A 16,335-nucleotide genomic window follows, 5' to 3' on the forward strand; every position below is an offset into this window, starting at 1 on the left:
CCCCTGCCAGCTCCAGGAAGGGGCTTGGCGGAGGCTGACAGCCAGCAGAGGGCGCTGTGGGGTTGCTAATTTGGGAGCCTCCGGCGCCTACCACGGGAAGCCTTTGAAAGGCCCGCAAACCAATTCCCACTTTCTCCCAGATGATCATGATTTCTTTCAGAAGTATATTTGCCTCTGTTCCTTTGGCCAGTACAAAATAGAAATGCGGAGGACCCGAACTTGCTGAGCTGGCTCACACGCACAGCCATTTCCCCTAAGTCCTCTTGAACGCAGCCGAAGGTGGTCAGGCGGATAAGGGGCAGGGATGGGAATGGAGCTGGCAGGAGGGCCACAAGGTGGGCCCCGGCTCTGCTGGGAATTTGACCACGGACACTTTTCAAGCCGCTGACCAGGCATGGCGTGCGGAGAATCCTGGCAGTGAATGGCTGCATGGCCCTAGGACACCTCAGCGGGCTGGTCCTCGAAGCTTTGCAGGAAGCTGATCCCCCAGTGGGTAGCACTAGCCTGGATACTAATTGTCTTACGTCTCAGTTCTGCTGGGGGTTTCTAAGTATAGGATTTTCTAAGCCTTTAAAAAAAAAAAAGTTTGGGACACATATGGGTCATTGAAAAGTTTTAGGGGAGGGAAAAAGGGCAACATTGGGAAGGCAGAGCTATTTAAGCCCTTTCCCCCAGAGTATTCCCTGCCTGTGATGTATTTATATTCACCTACAGGAGCATAACACACACACACACACACACACACACACACACACACACACACTCACTATTTGGCGCACACACTTGGCAATGGTTCAATGACAGGTTCGCAGATGAAAGAACAGTCTGCTAACATCCAGCATTAAATGGAAAAAAAAATTAGCTCATGTTCGTTCTTCAAGGAAAAGAGTAAACAGTGTCTGTTGTGAGCACACACACACACACACACACACACACACACACACACACTCACTCACTCACGCACACACTTGGCAATGGTTCAATGACAGGTTCGCAGATGAAAGAACAGTCTGCTAACATCCAGCATTAAATGGAAAAAAAAATTAGCTCATGTTCGTTCTTCAAGGAAAAGAGTAAACAGTGTCTGTTGTGAGCAGTTTGAGTGAATAAGGTTCATACCTTCCACAAATTTGTATTGAGTGTCAGGCACTGTTCTAGGCACTGGTGAGAGAGTGATGGATAAAGATAACAAAGGGCCTGATTCTCATTGAGAAGTAACTTAAAAAGATCTCAGTTGGGGCTGGTGATGAGGATGGGTGGATGCGGATGGGTGGGGGCAGTGGGCTAAGTGACTGGCAGATAAGTATGGTCAAGGAGGTCTCTCTGGTGATTTGACATTTGAGCAGAGATCTGAAGAATGAGAAGGAACGGACATGCAAAGATCTGGGGAAAGAGTGTTCCCGAAAGGAGAAGCAGCATGTGCAAAGGCCCTGAGGTTGGAAAAAGTGTGGCACATTTGAGGAAGGGAAAGAAGACTGGAGTGTTTGGAAGAGCGGTCAACACAGGGGTGGGTGGTACAGAGGAGATCAGAGAGCTAGGCAGAGGCCAGATCATGAAGGTCTTGTCATGACCTGTCACGGCAAAGGAGTTTGAAGGTTTCCTAAGTCCAGTGGGAAGCTATTGGAGGATGTGAAGCTGTGGATGGACAGGCTTCCGTTTACATTCTTAAAAGATTAGTCTGCCTGCTATTTGGAAAATGGATCTTTGAGAGAAATGTCAAGAAACAAGGAGACAAGTTAGGCATCTATGGCAGGCACTCAGACCACAGACGATCGTGGCCTTGCTTAAGGTGGTGGATGTAGATCTGAGATGTAGTTGAAACACAAGACCCACAGTACCGGCTGAGAGTTGGATGGATAGTGGGAGGGAAAGCGAGGAGGCAGGGAGGATGCTTAAGTCTTGGGCCTAAGCCAAATGTTGATGTCTTCTGTTGAGATGGTGAAGGCTGGAGAGAAGCAATTTTATCAGAGGGTAGCTGGGAATTAAGAGCTCTCCCATCAAGAACTCTCCGTTATAATGTCCCATCTTTCTCTGAGATACCCCAGCACTCAGGGCCCCTTCAGCATCTTTGCTCCTATTCTCTCTTCCTAGATGTCCCCCCTCTATTCACTAGCCTATCTAAAGCCTACCTGGCGTTTCCCCTCCTCCTTCTGCCTTCTAGGACCTATGATCTACACCCCACCCATTAGTGCTCCATTATACTCTTTTCTGTATTGTTTGCTAACTGCTGTAGGTAGAAAATTTATTTCCTGGCCAGGCAGTAACTTCGGTCACTTTTCTCTTTAGAGTTGCAAGGATCAACTTCAAAAGGTGGCTTATTTCCTCTTAAGTACTTTGCTTGCAATTAAGGGTCTCTTGTTGGGGGTGGGAGTGGTGGGTGTGTGATTCATGATATCTTGCTATGGTCTCCTGGCTCAAACAGCTCAACTTTGGCCTTGGGCAGGGGAGAACAGGAGAGAGAGTCATGCTTTTTTACTCAGTTATTCTTAAAAAAAAACAAAAACAAAACAACAACCGTATAAAGCTGGAAATGGTAGTAAACCTGAAAATAGGTAGTGCTATGGAGTGTGCTTTTAAAGAGTGAAACGCCTAGACGCCATTTGATCCTTTTTGAGCTAATCCATAACTGATTTTAATACTGTCTTCTGGTTCCTAACCTTGTTGAAATATCTTCTTGTAAGTCACTCAGAGTTAACTGTCCTTTCCAGAGGTGGATTGGGGGTTATTCTGGGACTTCAGTCCAACTTAGCATCAAAACATTTGCAAATTACCTTGCTTTTTATGTACTATGGTTTGGGGAGTAATTTTTGTGATCTGGGCTTTCACAGTTTGTTGCTGAAAGAAATTTCCAGTAGATTCTTAGTCCCTTCTCTTCCAATGCTACTGAAGTTGTACTTTTCCACAGGATGGAAATGGGGAGTACAACGCATATTTCAAATACAGAGTCCCTTTCTATATCGGAGATCATTACGCTCTGAATATTGCATTTAACTAATTATTCAAATGGATTAATTTCCCAATCCATTTCTGTAGTGTTTGAGGATCCGGGAGAGAACATGAGAGCCCTGGGGCTCTATCCTGTTGACCACTTTATCAAAAGTCCAGGCACAGAGAACAGACTTGTGGTTGCCAAGGGGAAGGGGGTTGGGGGACGGATGGAGTGGGAGGGTGGGGTTGGCAGATGTAAGCTTTTATATACAGAATGGATAAACAATAAGGTCCTACTGTATAGCACAGGGAATTATATTCAATATCCTATGATAAACCACAATGGAAAAGAATATTAAAAAAAGAGTGTATGTATATGTATAACTGAATCACTTTGCTGTACAGCAGAAATTAACACAACAGTGTAAATCAACTATACTTCAATTAAGAAAAAAAGGTTTTAAGTCCACGTAGAAAGCACACATACTAAATTTGCAGGTGTATGAAGCTGGGATGGGTAAGGAATAGTAATGGGAACGGGGGATACGCTAGTTGCTTTGTGTATGTTGTTTCTAACACTCACAGCACCCTTGTGATGCTGTTGAGGCCATAGGTATAGCCATTTGGAATTTTGACCTTGGAGTCAGAGAACTGAGCCTGTGTGGCCTTGAAAGGTCACTTGCATTTTCTCATTGGCATTTTTCATATTTAAAACGTGGATGATACTAGTACTTACTTCCTGGGCTGGTCAGAACTCTGGGAGATCCTGCACAGAGAGGACTCAAAACAGTGCTTGGAACACGGAAAGTACTAGATAAACACTGGCAATCTTTATAGCCATCGATCTCATTTTAGGTAAGGAGACAGGGGTTCAGAAGACCCAAGGGACTTGCCCAAGGTCACACAGCTGACGCGTGGCAGCGCTGGGGTCAGAACCCAGGGCTGTCCAGCTGGAGAGCCCACCCTTTGTGCTATGCCAGGCAAAGAATCAAGATCTCAAAAGATCTTCATGGGCTATAACTGCAAAGTGAAAAAGATTCCATTCAACAGGGATCAATGCAAAGACTTTCTTTACTGCCAACAAATTTACTTATACGAGCGGAGGGATGCAGAGACCTGGCCTGATCATTCTGAAAAGCCCTCAAGTCCAAGAGCAGCAAGGACGTAAGCTTAATGGGAGAGCAGCGTGGCTGTTAGGGCAACACCTGCAATCCTGGGCGGCGTTAGAGCATCCTATCCAGGTCGGGGATGTGGTAATAATAGCCTCAGTGCACTCGGTAGTGATCACAGGACCTCCACTGCACTGTGACCGGGGCGGGGAATGACAGTGCCAGCAGGACAGAGCGTGTCTTTTTACTAAAGCAAACGGTTTGGGAAACCAGGTCTCAGGAAGAACAGTTGGAGGGATGAGGACCAGGGAGAGATTGGTCACTGTCCTTGGCTACTGGCAGCTCGCTCCTCCGGAAGAACTGACTCCGTTTGGGGTGTCACTGGAGAGGACACCTTAGGATCAAAATGAAGTGCTAGGAACACTTGCTTTGGTTATAAGGAATAGGGAGATAATTTCTAACAACTAGGACCTCAAAACACAGAGGGGGCTGTTTTATAGGTTAATAAACCTCCTGTCATCCCAAAGGAATTTGAACAGAGACGGAGCAGGCATTTCTCAGGACAGCAGAGAAGAATTATCCACGGGGAGATGTCTGGACTAAGTGATTTCTGACTAAAATGCACATTACAGGGCTTCCCTGGTGGCGCAGTGGTTGAGGGTCCGCCTGCCGGTGCAGGGGACGCGGGTTCGTGCCCCGGTCCGGGAGGATCCCACGTGCCGCGGAGCGGCTGGGCCCGTGAGCCACGGCCGCTGGGCCTGCGCGTCCGGAGCCTGCGCTCCGCAACGGGAGAGGCCACAACAGTGAGAGGCCCGCGTGCCGCAAAAAAAAAAAAAAAAAAAAAAAAAGATGCACATGACAATGAACATTAGCAGTCTGAAAAGGGTGTGGTCTCTATTAAAAATTTCCCGAAAAAGCTTTCTCTTTCCCCTTTCCGCAGGATCGTCACCGTTTACTTTTTTCTTCCCTGCAGGTTGGGGCTTGGCAAAGGGAAAGCAGGAAAGCAGGATGCTAGTGGCAAGGGGGTCTCGAGGACCCTTAGGATGGTAACAGGAAGCCGGTCCTCGGAGTCCTCCTTCCTTGTTGTGGGTGGCATCTGGGGCACAGGTGGGGAACCCGAGGGGGCCATGGTGTTCCTACCTGGATTTAGGACTTTGAAGGTTCTGACGGCTGAGGAGTCGAGCGGCTGAGACCCGCTTTTTGTGGACATTGGATAGACCTGGGGGGAGAAGAACAACAGTCTTCCTGTGATGGAGTTAAACAGTTGTCAGTAAGAAGTCTCCAGCTTCTCCTGACCCTCTCCTTACCGGGAGGACTGAACTAAAGGAGACCAAAGCAACGAAGCCCACCTTCTCTAAGGACCTTTCGGAGGTGAGAACTCCTGTCTTCCTTTCCCCCCACTGTCATGAACATCTCCCCAGGTGCGTGGTGGGAGGTACCTTGTGTGAGTTCTGGAGCTTCGGCCATGTAGGTGAGGCGGAACTTGTTCCTCTTCCAACTGCGGTCATTGCTGATGAGGGAGTTGTTTGCCTTCTCAATGTTGACGTCATCTCCCACGCAGAACACATCACAGGCTGCCTGTGGCACACACGGGGCTTTCAGTGACCTCTTTCAGCCAACAGCGTGCCTCCCAACAGCTCCAAGTCATAGCATGTATCCATCCATCCATCCGTCCGCCCATCAACCCATCCACCGACTCATCCACCCATCCTCCTCCTCCCTCCATTCCTTCCTTCCTTCCGTTCATCCACCCATCCATCCATCCATCCACCCATTCACCCATTCTCCCATCCACCCACCCATCAACCCATCCACCCACTCATCTACCCTCCCTCCCTCCCTCCCTCCTGTGTGAGTTCTGGAGCTTCGGCCATGTAGGTGAGGCGGAACTTGTTCCTCTTCCAACTGCGGTCATTGCTGATGAGGGAGTTGTTTGCCTTCTCAATGTTGACGTCATCTCCCACGCAGAACACATCACAGGCTGCCTGTGGCACACACGGGGCTTTCAGTGACCTCTTTCAGCCAACAGCGTGCCTCCCAACAGCTCCAAGTCATAGCATGTATCCATCCATCCATCCGTCCGCCCATCAACCCATCCACCGACTCATCCACCCATCCTCCTCCTCCCTCCATTCCTTCCTTCCTTCCGTTCATCCACCCATCCATCCATCCATCCACCCATTCACCCATTCTCCCATCCACCCACCCATCAACCCATCCACCCACTCATCTACCCTCCCTCCCTCCGTCCCTCCCTTCCATCCATTCATCCACCTATCCATCCATCCATCCATCCACCCATTCTCCCATCTACCCTTCCATCAACCCATCCACCCATCCTCCTTCCCTCCATTGCATCCCTCCATTCATCCATCCATCCTCCTTTCCTCCCTTCCTCCCTCTCTCTCTTCCTCCTTTCCTTCCCTCCCTCCATCCATCCTTCTATTCATCCACCCATCCATCCATTCCTCCATCCATCCACCCATCCTCCCTCCATCCTCTCTTCCTCCCTCCCTTCCCTCCCTCCTTCCTTCCATACATCCATCAGTCCATCCATCCACCCATGCATCCTTCTCTCCATCCATTTATCCACTCATCAACCAATCCACCTTTACTTTTTGAGTGCCTTTGACGGGCTGGACATACCACATTTACTATTGACTTTGGGACCTAACCTCTATTTAATATGTAACTCTATTATGTCATTTATTTCTAAAACCAACTTTTGCAGAGGCTTAACATTGAACAAGAAAGTAAACACCTTAGAAATTTCCTATCTTCCTCTAAAGATTTAAAAATTATAGTAAAGGCAGACTATATTGCATGTTTGGATACCTGCATAGAAAATTTCTCTTTTTCTTTTTTTGCCAAGTTCATAAGTTCTCCAACTTTATTGATTCTAAGAATTACTGTTCAGAATTCAGATTTTTGGAGGTTAAAAACCATGGATAATTCCAAAGGTTTTCAAAGGTAGGTTTTTTTTAATACCGTTTTTTGGCCTCACGTTGATTTTAAAATAATCCAAAGGTCCATTTGCTGATGAGTGGAGAAATAAAATATGGTATATCTATAAAATGGAATATTATTTTGGCTGTAAAAAGGACTGAAGTACTGCTATATACTATAATGTGGATGCACCAGGAAAGCATTAAGCTAAGTGAAAGAAGTCAGTTATAACAGACCACATGTTATGATTCCATTCATATGAAGTGTCCAGAATAGGCAAATTTATAGAGACACAAAGTAGATTTAGTGGTTGGTAGGGCTGGGAGTTGGCTGGGAGGATGAGGGATGGGATAGCTTAAAGGGTATGATGGCTTGTAACAGGCCCTGCTTCTGGGATGCTCAGTGTTGCCTGACTGAAGTCAAGAACCACACAATTATCTCCAGGTATAAAAAGAGCCAAGTTATCTTGGTTCTCTTCGCCTAGGAAGAAATGCTGGCACAAGTTTATCAACACAGCCTCCTCACTCACATATCCTTATAGCTCAGGGCCCTCAGTTTCCCCTTTTGCTCCTTTGTGAGGACGAAAAGTGTCAACTGACTGACAGAAGGTTGCACAGCCCCCTTTCTCCTGGGGCTGCTGATAACAATGCATTCCAGGGCCAAAGAAGGAGCAGGTAAAGGTGGGTCCACATTCATTGCTTTTTTGCTTTTCCCGGGATGGCCAATTGCATCACGCCCCCATGCATATGGAGGCCATTGCTCATTTATTCTCTTGACCTCATATCTAGAATAACGCTATCCAATAGTATGTCCTATCATGATGGAAACATTCTAATTGTCTAATATGGTAACCACTAGCCACTAGTGGTTATTGAGCACATGAAATGTGGCTTGTGCAGCTGAGGAGTGGAATTTTAAATTCTACCTAATTTACATCTAGTTGTATATATATGTTATTTACAAGGTTGTACAATCACCACCACTATCCAGTTTCGGAACATTTCCCTCAACCCAGAAGAAACCCTGTACCCATTAGTAGCCACATCCATTTTCCACTCCCGCCACCAAAACCCTGGCAACCACTAATCTACTTTCTGTCTCTATGGATTTGCCTATTCTGGACATTTCATGTAAATGGAATCATACAGTAAGTGTCCCTTGTGTCTGGCTTCTTTCACTTAGCACGTGCTTTCAAGGTTCATCCTTGTAGCATGCATCAGCACTTCATTCCTTGTTATGTCCAAATAATATTCCATTGTACGGACACACAACATTGAATTTATCCATTCATCGTATTTAATGTTACTTAGTTTACATTTAAATTTAAATGATCACTTGTTGCTAGTGGCTACTGTATAGGTCATTGAAGATCTAGCACAAGAAGAATAAGATTGTCAAAGCAGACAAACTGGTGAGGTCTGAGATCCAGCCTGAGGCATGGCCCCCTGGTTTGGGTAACCAACGCTATGTTTTTTTGTTTACTTGTCTACCAAATGTGAGTGAGGGATGGATTCCTCCCAGCTCTGAAATTCCAAGACTATAATTTTTTATAGACCAACTCTTTACCCTTAATGCAGGAGGTTGGATTCTGGTTGGAAATTGTGCCTCTTAAGACCACCCAAACTCATCTGAATTGTTTGAAGCTGTCTCCCGGCTGGATACATGAGGGAAGTACCAAGGATTTTCTCAAGTTTCTTCTATCTCTGATGGTTTAGGTACTCTGTCCTTGGGGGTCACTGGGGACATGACTTCTCCCCCTGGGTCTCTGAGATCTGGGCAGATGGTTACCTTGAAGACCTTCTTGGCCCAGGTCCTGAAAGCCTCTTCCTGCCCACAGAGCTCATCCCCCTCCTTCATCTTCAGGATCCTCTCCCCACCCAGCTCTTCCAGGAGGGTGTCCACGGCGTGTCCAAAGGCGCAGAAGTGAGGGTACGCCCGCGAGCCAAGGCCGAACACGGAGAACCTGCCAAGAAGACAACAGAAGTTCCAGGCTAGGAGACTGGGGAGGTGTTGGGTGGGTGTCTGGGGTTATGGACTGTTATGTCCCCCCAAATTCATATGTTGAAGCCCTCTCCCCCAATGTGACTATATTTGCAGATGGGGCCTTCAAGGAGGTAACTGAGGTCAAATGAGGTCATAAGGGTGGGGCCCTAATCCAATAGGACTGGTGTCCTTTAAGAAGAGGGAGAGGCACCAGAGAGCTCTCTCTCTTTCTCTCCCCCCACCACACGCTCACAGAGGAAAGGCCATGTGAGGACACAGCAAGAAGGTGGCTGTCTGCAAGCTAGGAAGAGACTCCTCACCAGAAACCAATCCTACTGGTACCTTGATCTTGGACTTTTAGCCTCCAGAACTGTGAGAAAATAAATTTCTACTGTTGAAGTCCCCCAGTGCATGGTATTTTGTTATGGCTGCCCAAGCAGACAAAGACCTCTGGTATCTCCAGAAGGACGGTGTTTAGCCCGTGATGGTCAGACTACCCCAAGCCCATCTGGGGAAGGCCGTCTTTAAGCCTGGGAGCCCCCAGCCCTGCTCTCCCTTCCTTCTGGTCTCTGCTAGGTATTACTGTCCTCGGGAGAAAAGTCCCAGTTCGTCCTAAGGAGGATGAGTTGGGGATAGTGGTGACCCAGAACAGTTGGCTGTTTCTTGTGTGTCCATTTCTAAGCTGGACTAATTGGGGAAATGAGTCTACATTAGAGGAAGACTTGACTCTACTCATGATACAATCAGATTAGTTTTAAGTACAAAGAGAATGAAAACCCTAGCATAGCAGTTCTAGGGGACCTGTGTTATCGAGGAGATCAGGACTTGTCATTAACACATCCAGTGTTGGTGTGTAAACAGGTTCTTCCAAAAGGGATTGAAAGGTTTATAAATATGCTGGCTCCGCCCCTTGCAATATCTGTGAAATTGATTTGCTTCACAAAGTCTCTTTGCATAGATACCACCAAGAAAGTGTCGGTGTTTGAATCAATGGGTGTCAAGTTAATGAGACTTTTCTGAAGTCTGGGAAGTGGAGGGCTGTGTCCCAGGTGGCCCCTCAGTCCTGCAGAGACTTGATGTCACATTTCCAGGACTTGGTCCTGGCTGTGGGTCTTGACCTCATTGGGACTGGATGGACAGGTTTATAAGTGGTACACGAACAACACCCCAACTTGCTTCTTTCGCATGTTGGAGGGTTCCGTGGTGACTGCCAATTCAGACAAGCCAAGGAGTGGGGCTATTTAGCCTGCTCCTTACAGGGTCTGGCTCTGCTCTTGAATCTCTTTTTTAGAATGATGGAGCCAGGGTGGTGAAAGATTGTGATGGAGGATGAGGGAAGGAGGTGGGGCAAGTTGGGAAGGGACCCTCTGTTATTGGAGAATGAATTTGAGTTGGGGTCCAGGAGTCTCAGAGATCAAGTTAAGGTTAACATAGGTTAATGTCTACTCCTTTTAAATCTACATTGATGCCTTTCATCTCATTCTCCTCTCCTCTCCTGCCCTTCTTTCCCCGGTGTTCCAGAGCCTTTCCACGGGAAGGGTGTGGGATTAGGTGGCATGTTTCCCCAGCACTCCTTCACCCACAATCCTCCTTTAGCTGGATTCCTCACCTTTTCCCCGCAGGGCAGTGGCCTGACAGGTGGAAAGAGCAGGTGGCCAGGAGAGGACTGGTTAAAGGATGCAGGAAGCAGCACTTCTGCCTCCCAGCCATTCCCCTTAGCCTACCACAGATTTGGAAACTCTTCGCGCTAGTCATGCCTCGTGGTTAAGGCATTGTTCCCCGAGCCTCCAATATTGATTATGTTCGAGACATCCGCCGTACTTGACTACCGCCCATACTGTTATTTACTTGGTAGTGCTGTTTACTTTGCTTTCAATTTGTGCTCGTGGGCTATTCAAACCCACTGATGTTCACTAAGAGTTGGTCTGGGTGATTAATTCATTAACGTGCTTCCTGATGCACCTGAAGGCCTGTGTCACAGCCACTTCCTAGGCTCACACTTCATCACAGTCTTCATCTTATGGTTTCAAAATTCCTATTTTAAGCTTCCAAAACAGAAGTTGGCAAACTTATCATACATGGGGCCAGACAGTAAATATTTTCAGGCTTGTAGACCAAGAAGGAAAATCAAAGCTATTATGTAGATACCCATATGACAAAAAAGAAAATATATTCCTGCATTACTTTTGGACAAAATAAAAAAATACAATAATAATAATAATAGTTGCTGGGTACAAGTTTTTAGTTATATATGTCTACTAATGAGAAGAATGCAATTCTTTTTTGGGGGGGATAGCATTTTGCTTAATTGGGGTTCAAAGGTAATGTTTTCTATCATCAAATAAATTGTAATTGTTCATCTGTAAAAACCATTCTGAGCTCGTGGGCTGTACAAAAGTATACAGTGGCCAGGCTGAATTTGGCCCACGGGCTGTAGTTTGCCAACCCCTGCTCTAAGCCATGATAGATTTAGTAAGCGAAAAATAGGTCTGACCGTCAAACCATGGATGTTTCAACGTCAAGCTAAAGAAAATGAACTGATGTCAAAACCCATCAGTTCAAGGGTGAACCAAAGGTGAACCCTAATGTAAACTATGGGCCCTGGGTGACAATGATGTGTCAGTGTAGCTTCAGCAGTTGTGTAAATGCACCACCGTGGTGGGGGATGCTGATGGTAGAGGAGGCTGTGTGTGTGTGTTGGGGGGTGGGGTGGGCAGGGAGTATATGGGAAATCTGTGCCTTCTCCTCAATTTTGCTGTGAAGCTAAAACTGCTTTAAATAAATAAAGTTTATTAACAAGTGTACTGATGGGCACTTTCCTGGCTGTCCAGTGGTTAGGGCTCGGCACTTTCACTGCCATGGCCCCGGGTTCGATCCCTGGTCAGGGAACTAAGATCCTGAAAGCCGCGTGACTCAGCCAAAAAAAAAAAAAAAAAAGGGGTACTGATGAAAACAATACTTGAATATCTAGGAACCCTGTGATCTCTATCGTCTGCTAAGCACTGTCCTGAGCCGGTGTGGAGAAGGTTCAGTTGGTGAAGGTCTAAGAGATTCGTGGCCCGGCCTGAACACACTGCTGACATCAAGCCTCATCTTGACCAATATCTGTCAAACCAAGGGCCTGACATCCAGTTTTCTTTCTTTCCAAATACCCATTAAACCAAATTCACAACCATTGAAATATAAAACATCTGTCCATGTACTATCTAAAATGCTCTCATGGGATGTGACTCTGCTTTGGGTGACATGGGGTCAGGACAGTATTTTTTTGGAATCTGACTGCACATTGGAGGCAATTAGGGAGATTTAAGAAAATAGAAAAAGCAATGCTTGGGTCCAATTTTAGACCAACTACATCAGAATCTCTGGAAGTGGGGTTTGGTTATCGGTATACTGCAAACACCTCCAGGTGATTTTGACGAGCACCCAAGGGTGGAAACCACTGCGTCATGGCAGGGTGTCCCCAGAATAGAGGAGAATGAGATGAAAAGCATGAATGTAGATTTAAAAGGAGTAGATATTAACCTATGTTAACTTTCACTTGATCTCTGAGACTCCTGGACCCCAACTCAAGTCCATTCTCCAGTAACAGCACCTACAAAGGGAGCTCGCTGAGTGACGTGTGGGGCCTTAACATCCTTCAGCACAAATGATGTGAAATTTGTGTGATGGGGCGCAACTTGCGTGACAGGGGCTCTGAAGTAGTGTGATAGGAAGAGGTCACAGCAGGGGTCCAGGTAGTGTGCTTTAATGGGGGGAGGATGTCCCCAAAGAGCCAGAGTGCAGCTGGTTATTCGAGGGATACACAGACATGGAAGGGAGACCCCCCGCCCCCGGCCCCCAGGAAAGAGCCCACTTTGTAACTCAGTCCAGCTCTGCGAGAGCCTTCGTTGTCCCTGACATCCTGGGCCCCTCGCTCACCTCACATTCGCCAGGGGTCCCGTGCTCTCAAAGTTGTCTCTGAGGTCCGGCCCATTGCCCGATGATTTGCGGGAGTCGGAATAGGAGGAAACACTGTTGAAACGAACCTTGTAGCTCCTGCCAAGATGAAAGAGAGTCTGTGATCTCTGGCTTGGAGCCCCCTCCTGGGGTCAACACCCGATGGCTCTCCAAATCGCCAGTCCTGGTTCTAGGGCCTTCCTTTGGGTCTTGAGTGAGACCATAACACACCTATGGCTTTGTCTAGAATGTATCAACTCACCCTTGGCTGCCAAAAATGACACCTAGACATCATTTGATGCTACCTGTTGGTGGCTGCCAAGGGGAGGGGGTGGGGGGAGGGTTGGAGTGGGAGGTTGGGGGGAGCAGATGTGAGCTTTTATATACGGAATTGGTAAACCACAAGGTCCCACTGTATCAGCACAGAGAACTATATTCCATATCCTATGATAAACCATGATGGAAAAGAATATATAAAAAAAGATTGTATAACTGAATCACTTTGCTGTACAGCAGAAATTAACACAACATTGTAAATCAACTACACCTGGGTAAAAAAATATTAACACTGAAAAAAAAAAAGTTTCGGACCACACTTGAAAGAAAGAACCGGAAGAACAGTCCATTCCTTAACCCATCAGACCACGTTTCCTTGCTTCCCAAATTTTAATGAGTACAGGAGTCATTCTGAGAGCTTGTTAAGCAGCACATCCTAATTCAGTAGGTCCAGGGTAGGGCCTCAGATTCTGCATTTCTAACAGGAGATGCTGCTGGTCTCCTCCCCTCGCACTGAGTAGCCGAGAACTACGCTCGTGCTGTCTACTACAGTAGCCATTGGCTGTGTGTGTCTATTTAACGTTAAATTCATTCAGATTCAATACAGTGAACCATTCTGTTCCCCACGTGCATAGCCTCGTGTCAGGTGCTCGACAGCCACGCGTGGCTAGTGGCTGCCGTACGGGATGGTGCAGATATAGAACATTTACATGCCCGTAGAAAGGTTTCCTGGATGGTGCAGCAGGACTACCCCATTCAACATTCTCTTTCTTTTTAAAAATTTTTTTCCATTTTAAAAAATTGAAGTATAGTTGATGTACGATATTAAGTTACAGGTGTGTAATATAGTGATTCACAATTTTTAAATGTTATATACTCCATTTATAATTATTATAAAATATTGACTATATTCCCTGTGCTGTACAATATAACACTGTAGCTTATTTTATACACAATAGTTTGTACCTCTTAATCCCCTACCCCTATCCTGCACCTCCCCCTTCCCTCTCCCCACTGGTAACCATTACAACATTCTCTTTCAATAAAGTTTTGGTCTTTAGACATTTCAAGGGTCTCTCACATTTCACATTTCAAGTAAGCAGGAGAAATGTTCAGCACTGACACAGCCTGAAAAGAGACTGGATTTCTTATGAAGTTGTTTCAAAGGGGAAGAAAGATGTCATTGGGACCTCAGCCTCAGAGGCTCAGGAGCCTCGAGATTAAAAAAAAACAAAACCATGAATGGTTTTCCAGTTTTCCTTTAAAAGCGGTAAGTCTTGTTCTCAGAGAAGGCAAAAACCAAACCAAACCAAACCAAACCAAACCAAAAATGTCTCCAAGAGCAACAAAACGAAACAAACCCCCAAACTAAAAAACTCCATAAAACTCTCAAATCAAAACCCAAAACACAAAAACTCAACACACAAATATGAGTGCAAAAGACAAAAAAAGAAATTGCACATTCTGGCAGCAGGGTTTCTAAGCTGGATGTTCTTCAAAGTTTTCGCTCCAGCATCAGGAAAGTTCTAAATATATGTAAGTGTATTTGCTGCCCTAAAATAGTCTCACATTGAGTCACTTCTCCAAATAAGTCCTGTAACATATCAGGGGGTGGCTGTGTTGTTAGTGTGGGAAGGATGGTTGACGGTTGTGGGGTAAAAATAACAGCATTTGTGTTTGTATGAGGCTTGAGGTTTTTCCAAATGCGTTCCTCTTTGTTATTATCCTTTGATCCTTGCAACAGCTCCCAGAGGTGGTTGGGGCAGAGGTAGTTTCTCCCCATTCGGCAGATGAGAAAGACGAGGCCCAGAGAGGTCAAGCAGCTTGCTCAAGGTTACTCAGCGTGTTAGTGTCACAGCCTGGGTTAGAACTCAGGTCTCCTTGAGACCTGGGTGTGGCCTTGGATGCTGCAGCACTGGGCATGCGCACACACACCTACCAACATGCACACAAGCGCTCACACCACTCGTGCACACACATGAACGCAAGGCATACACGTGCACACATTCGTGTGCGCGCACGTGCACAGGCGCGTGCGCGCGCACACACACGCTCTACCTGCGCTGGCTGTCACGGGCTGCAGCCAGACGGTGGACTCCTGTGTCATCTCGGGGGAGGGGAGGCCCTTTACGGGGAAATAAACGCAAGGGTTCCCGGTACCTAGAGGGGAGAATGGATGGTGCCCTATCTCTCCCTGAAGGAGGAGAGAGGGGGACCTACTGGAGGCCACCAGGATAGGGTGGGAAGGAGAGAGGCAGGGAAAGTGAGGACTGAGATGTTGGCCTTGAGCACAGAAGGAGGGCTGACCACCAGGGACTCAGCTGTCCCCTGGATATGGCATGTAGGCAAGTCTGGCAATGTGTGCTTGGCTGAAAGAAAACCAGGAGGGATGTTGTGCAGAACACAGCCTCTAACCACCAGCCAGCCATGGCATCCAATGCTCAACTTAAGACCTGTTCTGTGGTGGAGGAAACACTGAGATGCTCTCACAGAAAGGCAGCTCTGTATGCACATGCCATATGTTCTCTACTTTGGGGGGATTTAAGGGTTTTTCAAGGGTAATTTTGGTTACGGGTGTTTGTCACCTTATGAAATATCTTTAGAACCGAACCCCATGCTAGATGCCATTTTACCAGGAACATCTTTTGACCTCAGGCATTTTTCACCTTATGAGATATCTTTTTTTTTTTTTTTTTTTTGCCTGCACTTGTGGGATCTTATAGTTCCTAACCAGGGATTGAACCCAGGCCCTCAGCAGTGAAAGTGCCAAGTCCTAAGCGCTAGACAGCCAGGGAATTCCCGAGATATCCTTTGAGGTCAGCCTCCACGTTAGCGGATGCAACTCCATCAGATGGAAAAGTTCTAGGGAAAGAAACTCACTGATTCTGAATGTAGTTTTCCAAAGCGTGGCCATGATAAGAACTGATATTTATGTAGTGCTCAACTCTTCATAGGACGCTGACATCTATTTCCTAATTTGATTCTTACAAATTAGAAAGTTCATGCAGGTGGAATAGACCCAATGTGATGGAAAAAGAAACTGAGGCACAGGGCTGTGAAGTGACCAAAGACCAAATAATCCACCCCAGAGGACGATAGACACCCACCGGCTAAAATCAGTCACAAATGAACTTCAGGTCACAAAACCACCCAG

At 46.6% G+C, this 16,335-nt stretch overlaps 1 protein-coding gene across 1 annotated transcript in view; it reads right to left on the reverse strand.

Annotated features, from left to right (window-relative positions):
* Positions 1 to 993: 993 nt before the first annotated feature.
* Positions 994 to 16,335, reverse strand: part of NOS1 (nitric oxide synthase 1) — a 156,673-nt gene continuing 141,331 nt past the window's right edge. The window contains exons 17-22 of the mRNA XM_028480071.2: positions 15,240 to 15,341; positions 12,888 to 13,004; positions 8,772 to 8,946; positions 5,477 to 5,615; positions 5,178 to 5,256; positions 994 to 2,434 (exon numbers count right to left, since the gene is read on the reverse strand). Of these exons, the coding sequence (XP_028335872.2) occupies positions 2,326 to 2,434; positions 5,178 to 5,256; positions 5,477 to 5,615; positions 8,772 to 8,946; positions 12,888 to 13,004; positions 15,240 to 15,341 (721 nt within the window). The 3' untranslated portion in view covers positions 994 to 2,325. The remainder of the gene's footprint in view (positions 2,435 to 5,177; positions 5,257 to 5,476; positions 5,616 to 8,771; positions 8,947 to 12,887; positions 13,005 to 15,239; positions 15,342 to 16,335) is intronic.

Source organism: Physeter macrocephalus, chromosome 19 (assembly GCF_002837175.3).
Source record: "Physeter macrocephalus isolate SW-GA chromosome 19, ASM283717v5, whole genome shotgun sequence".
NCBI classification, from domain to species: Eukaryota; Metazoa; Chordata; class Mammalia; order Artiodactyla; family Physeteridae; genus Physeter; species Physeter macrocephalus.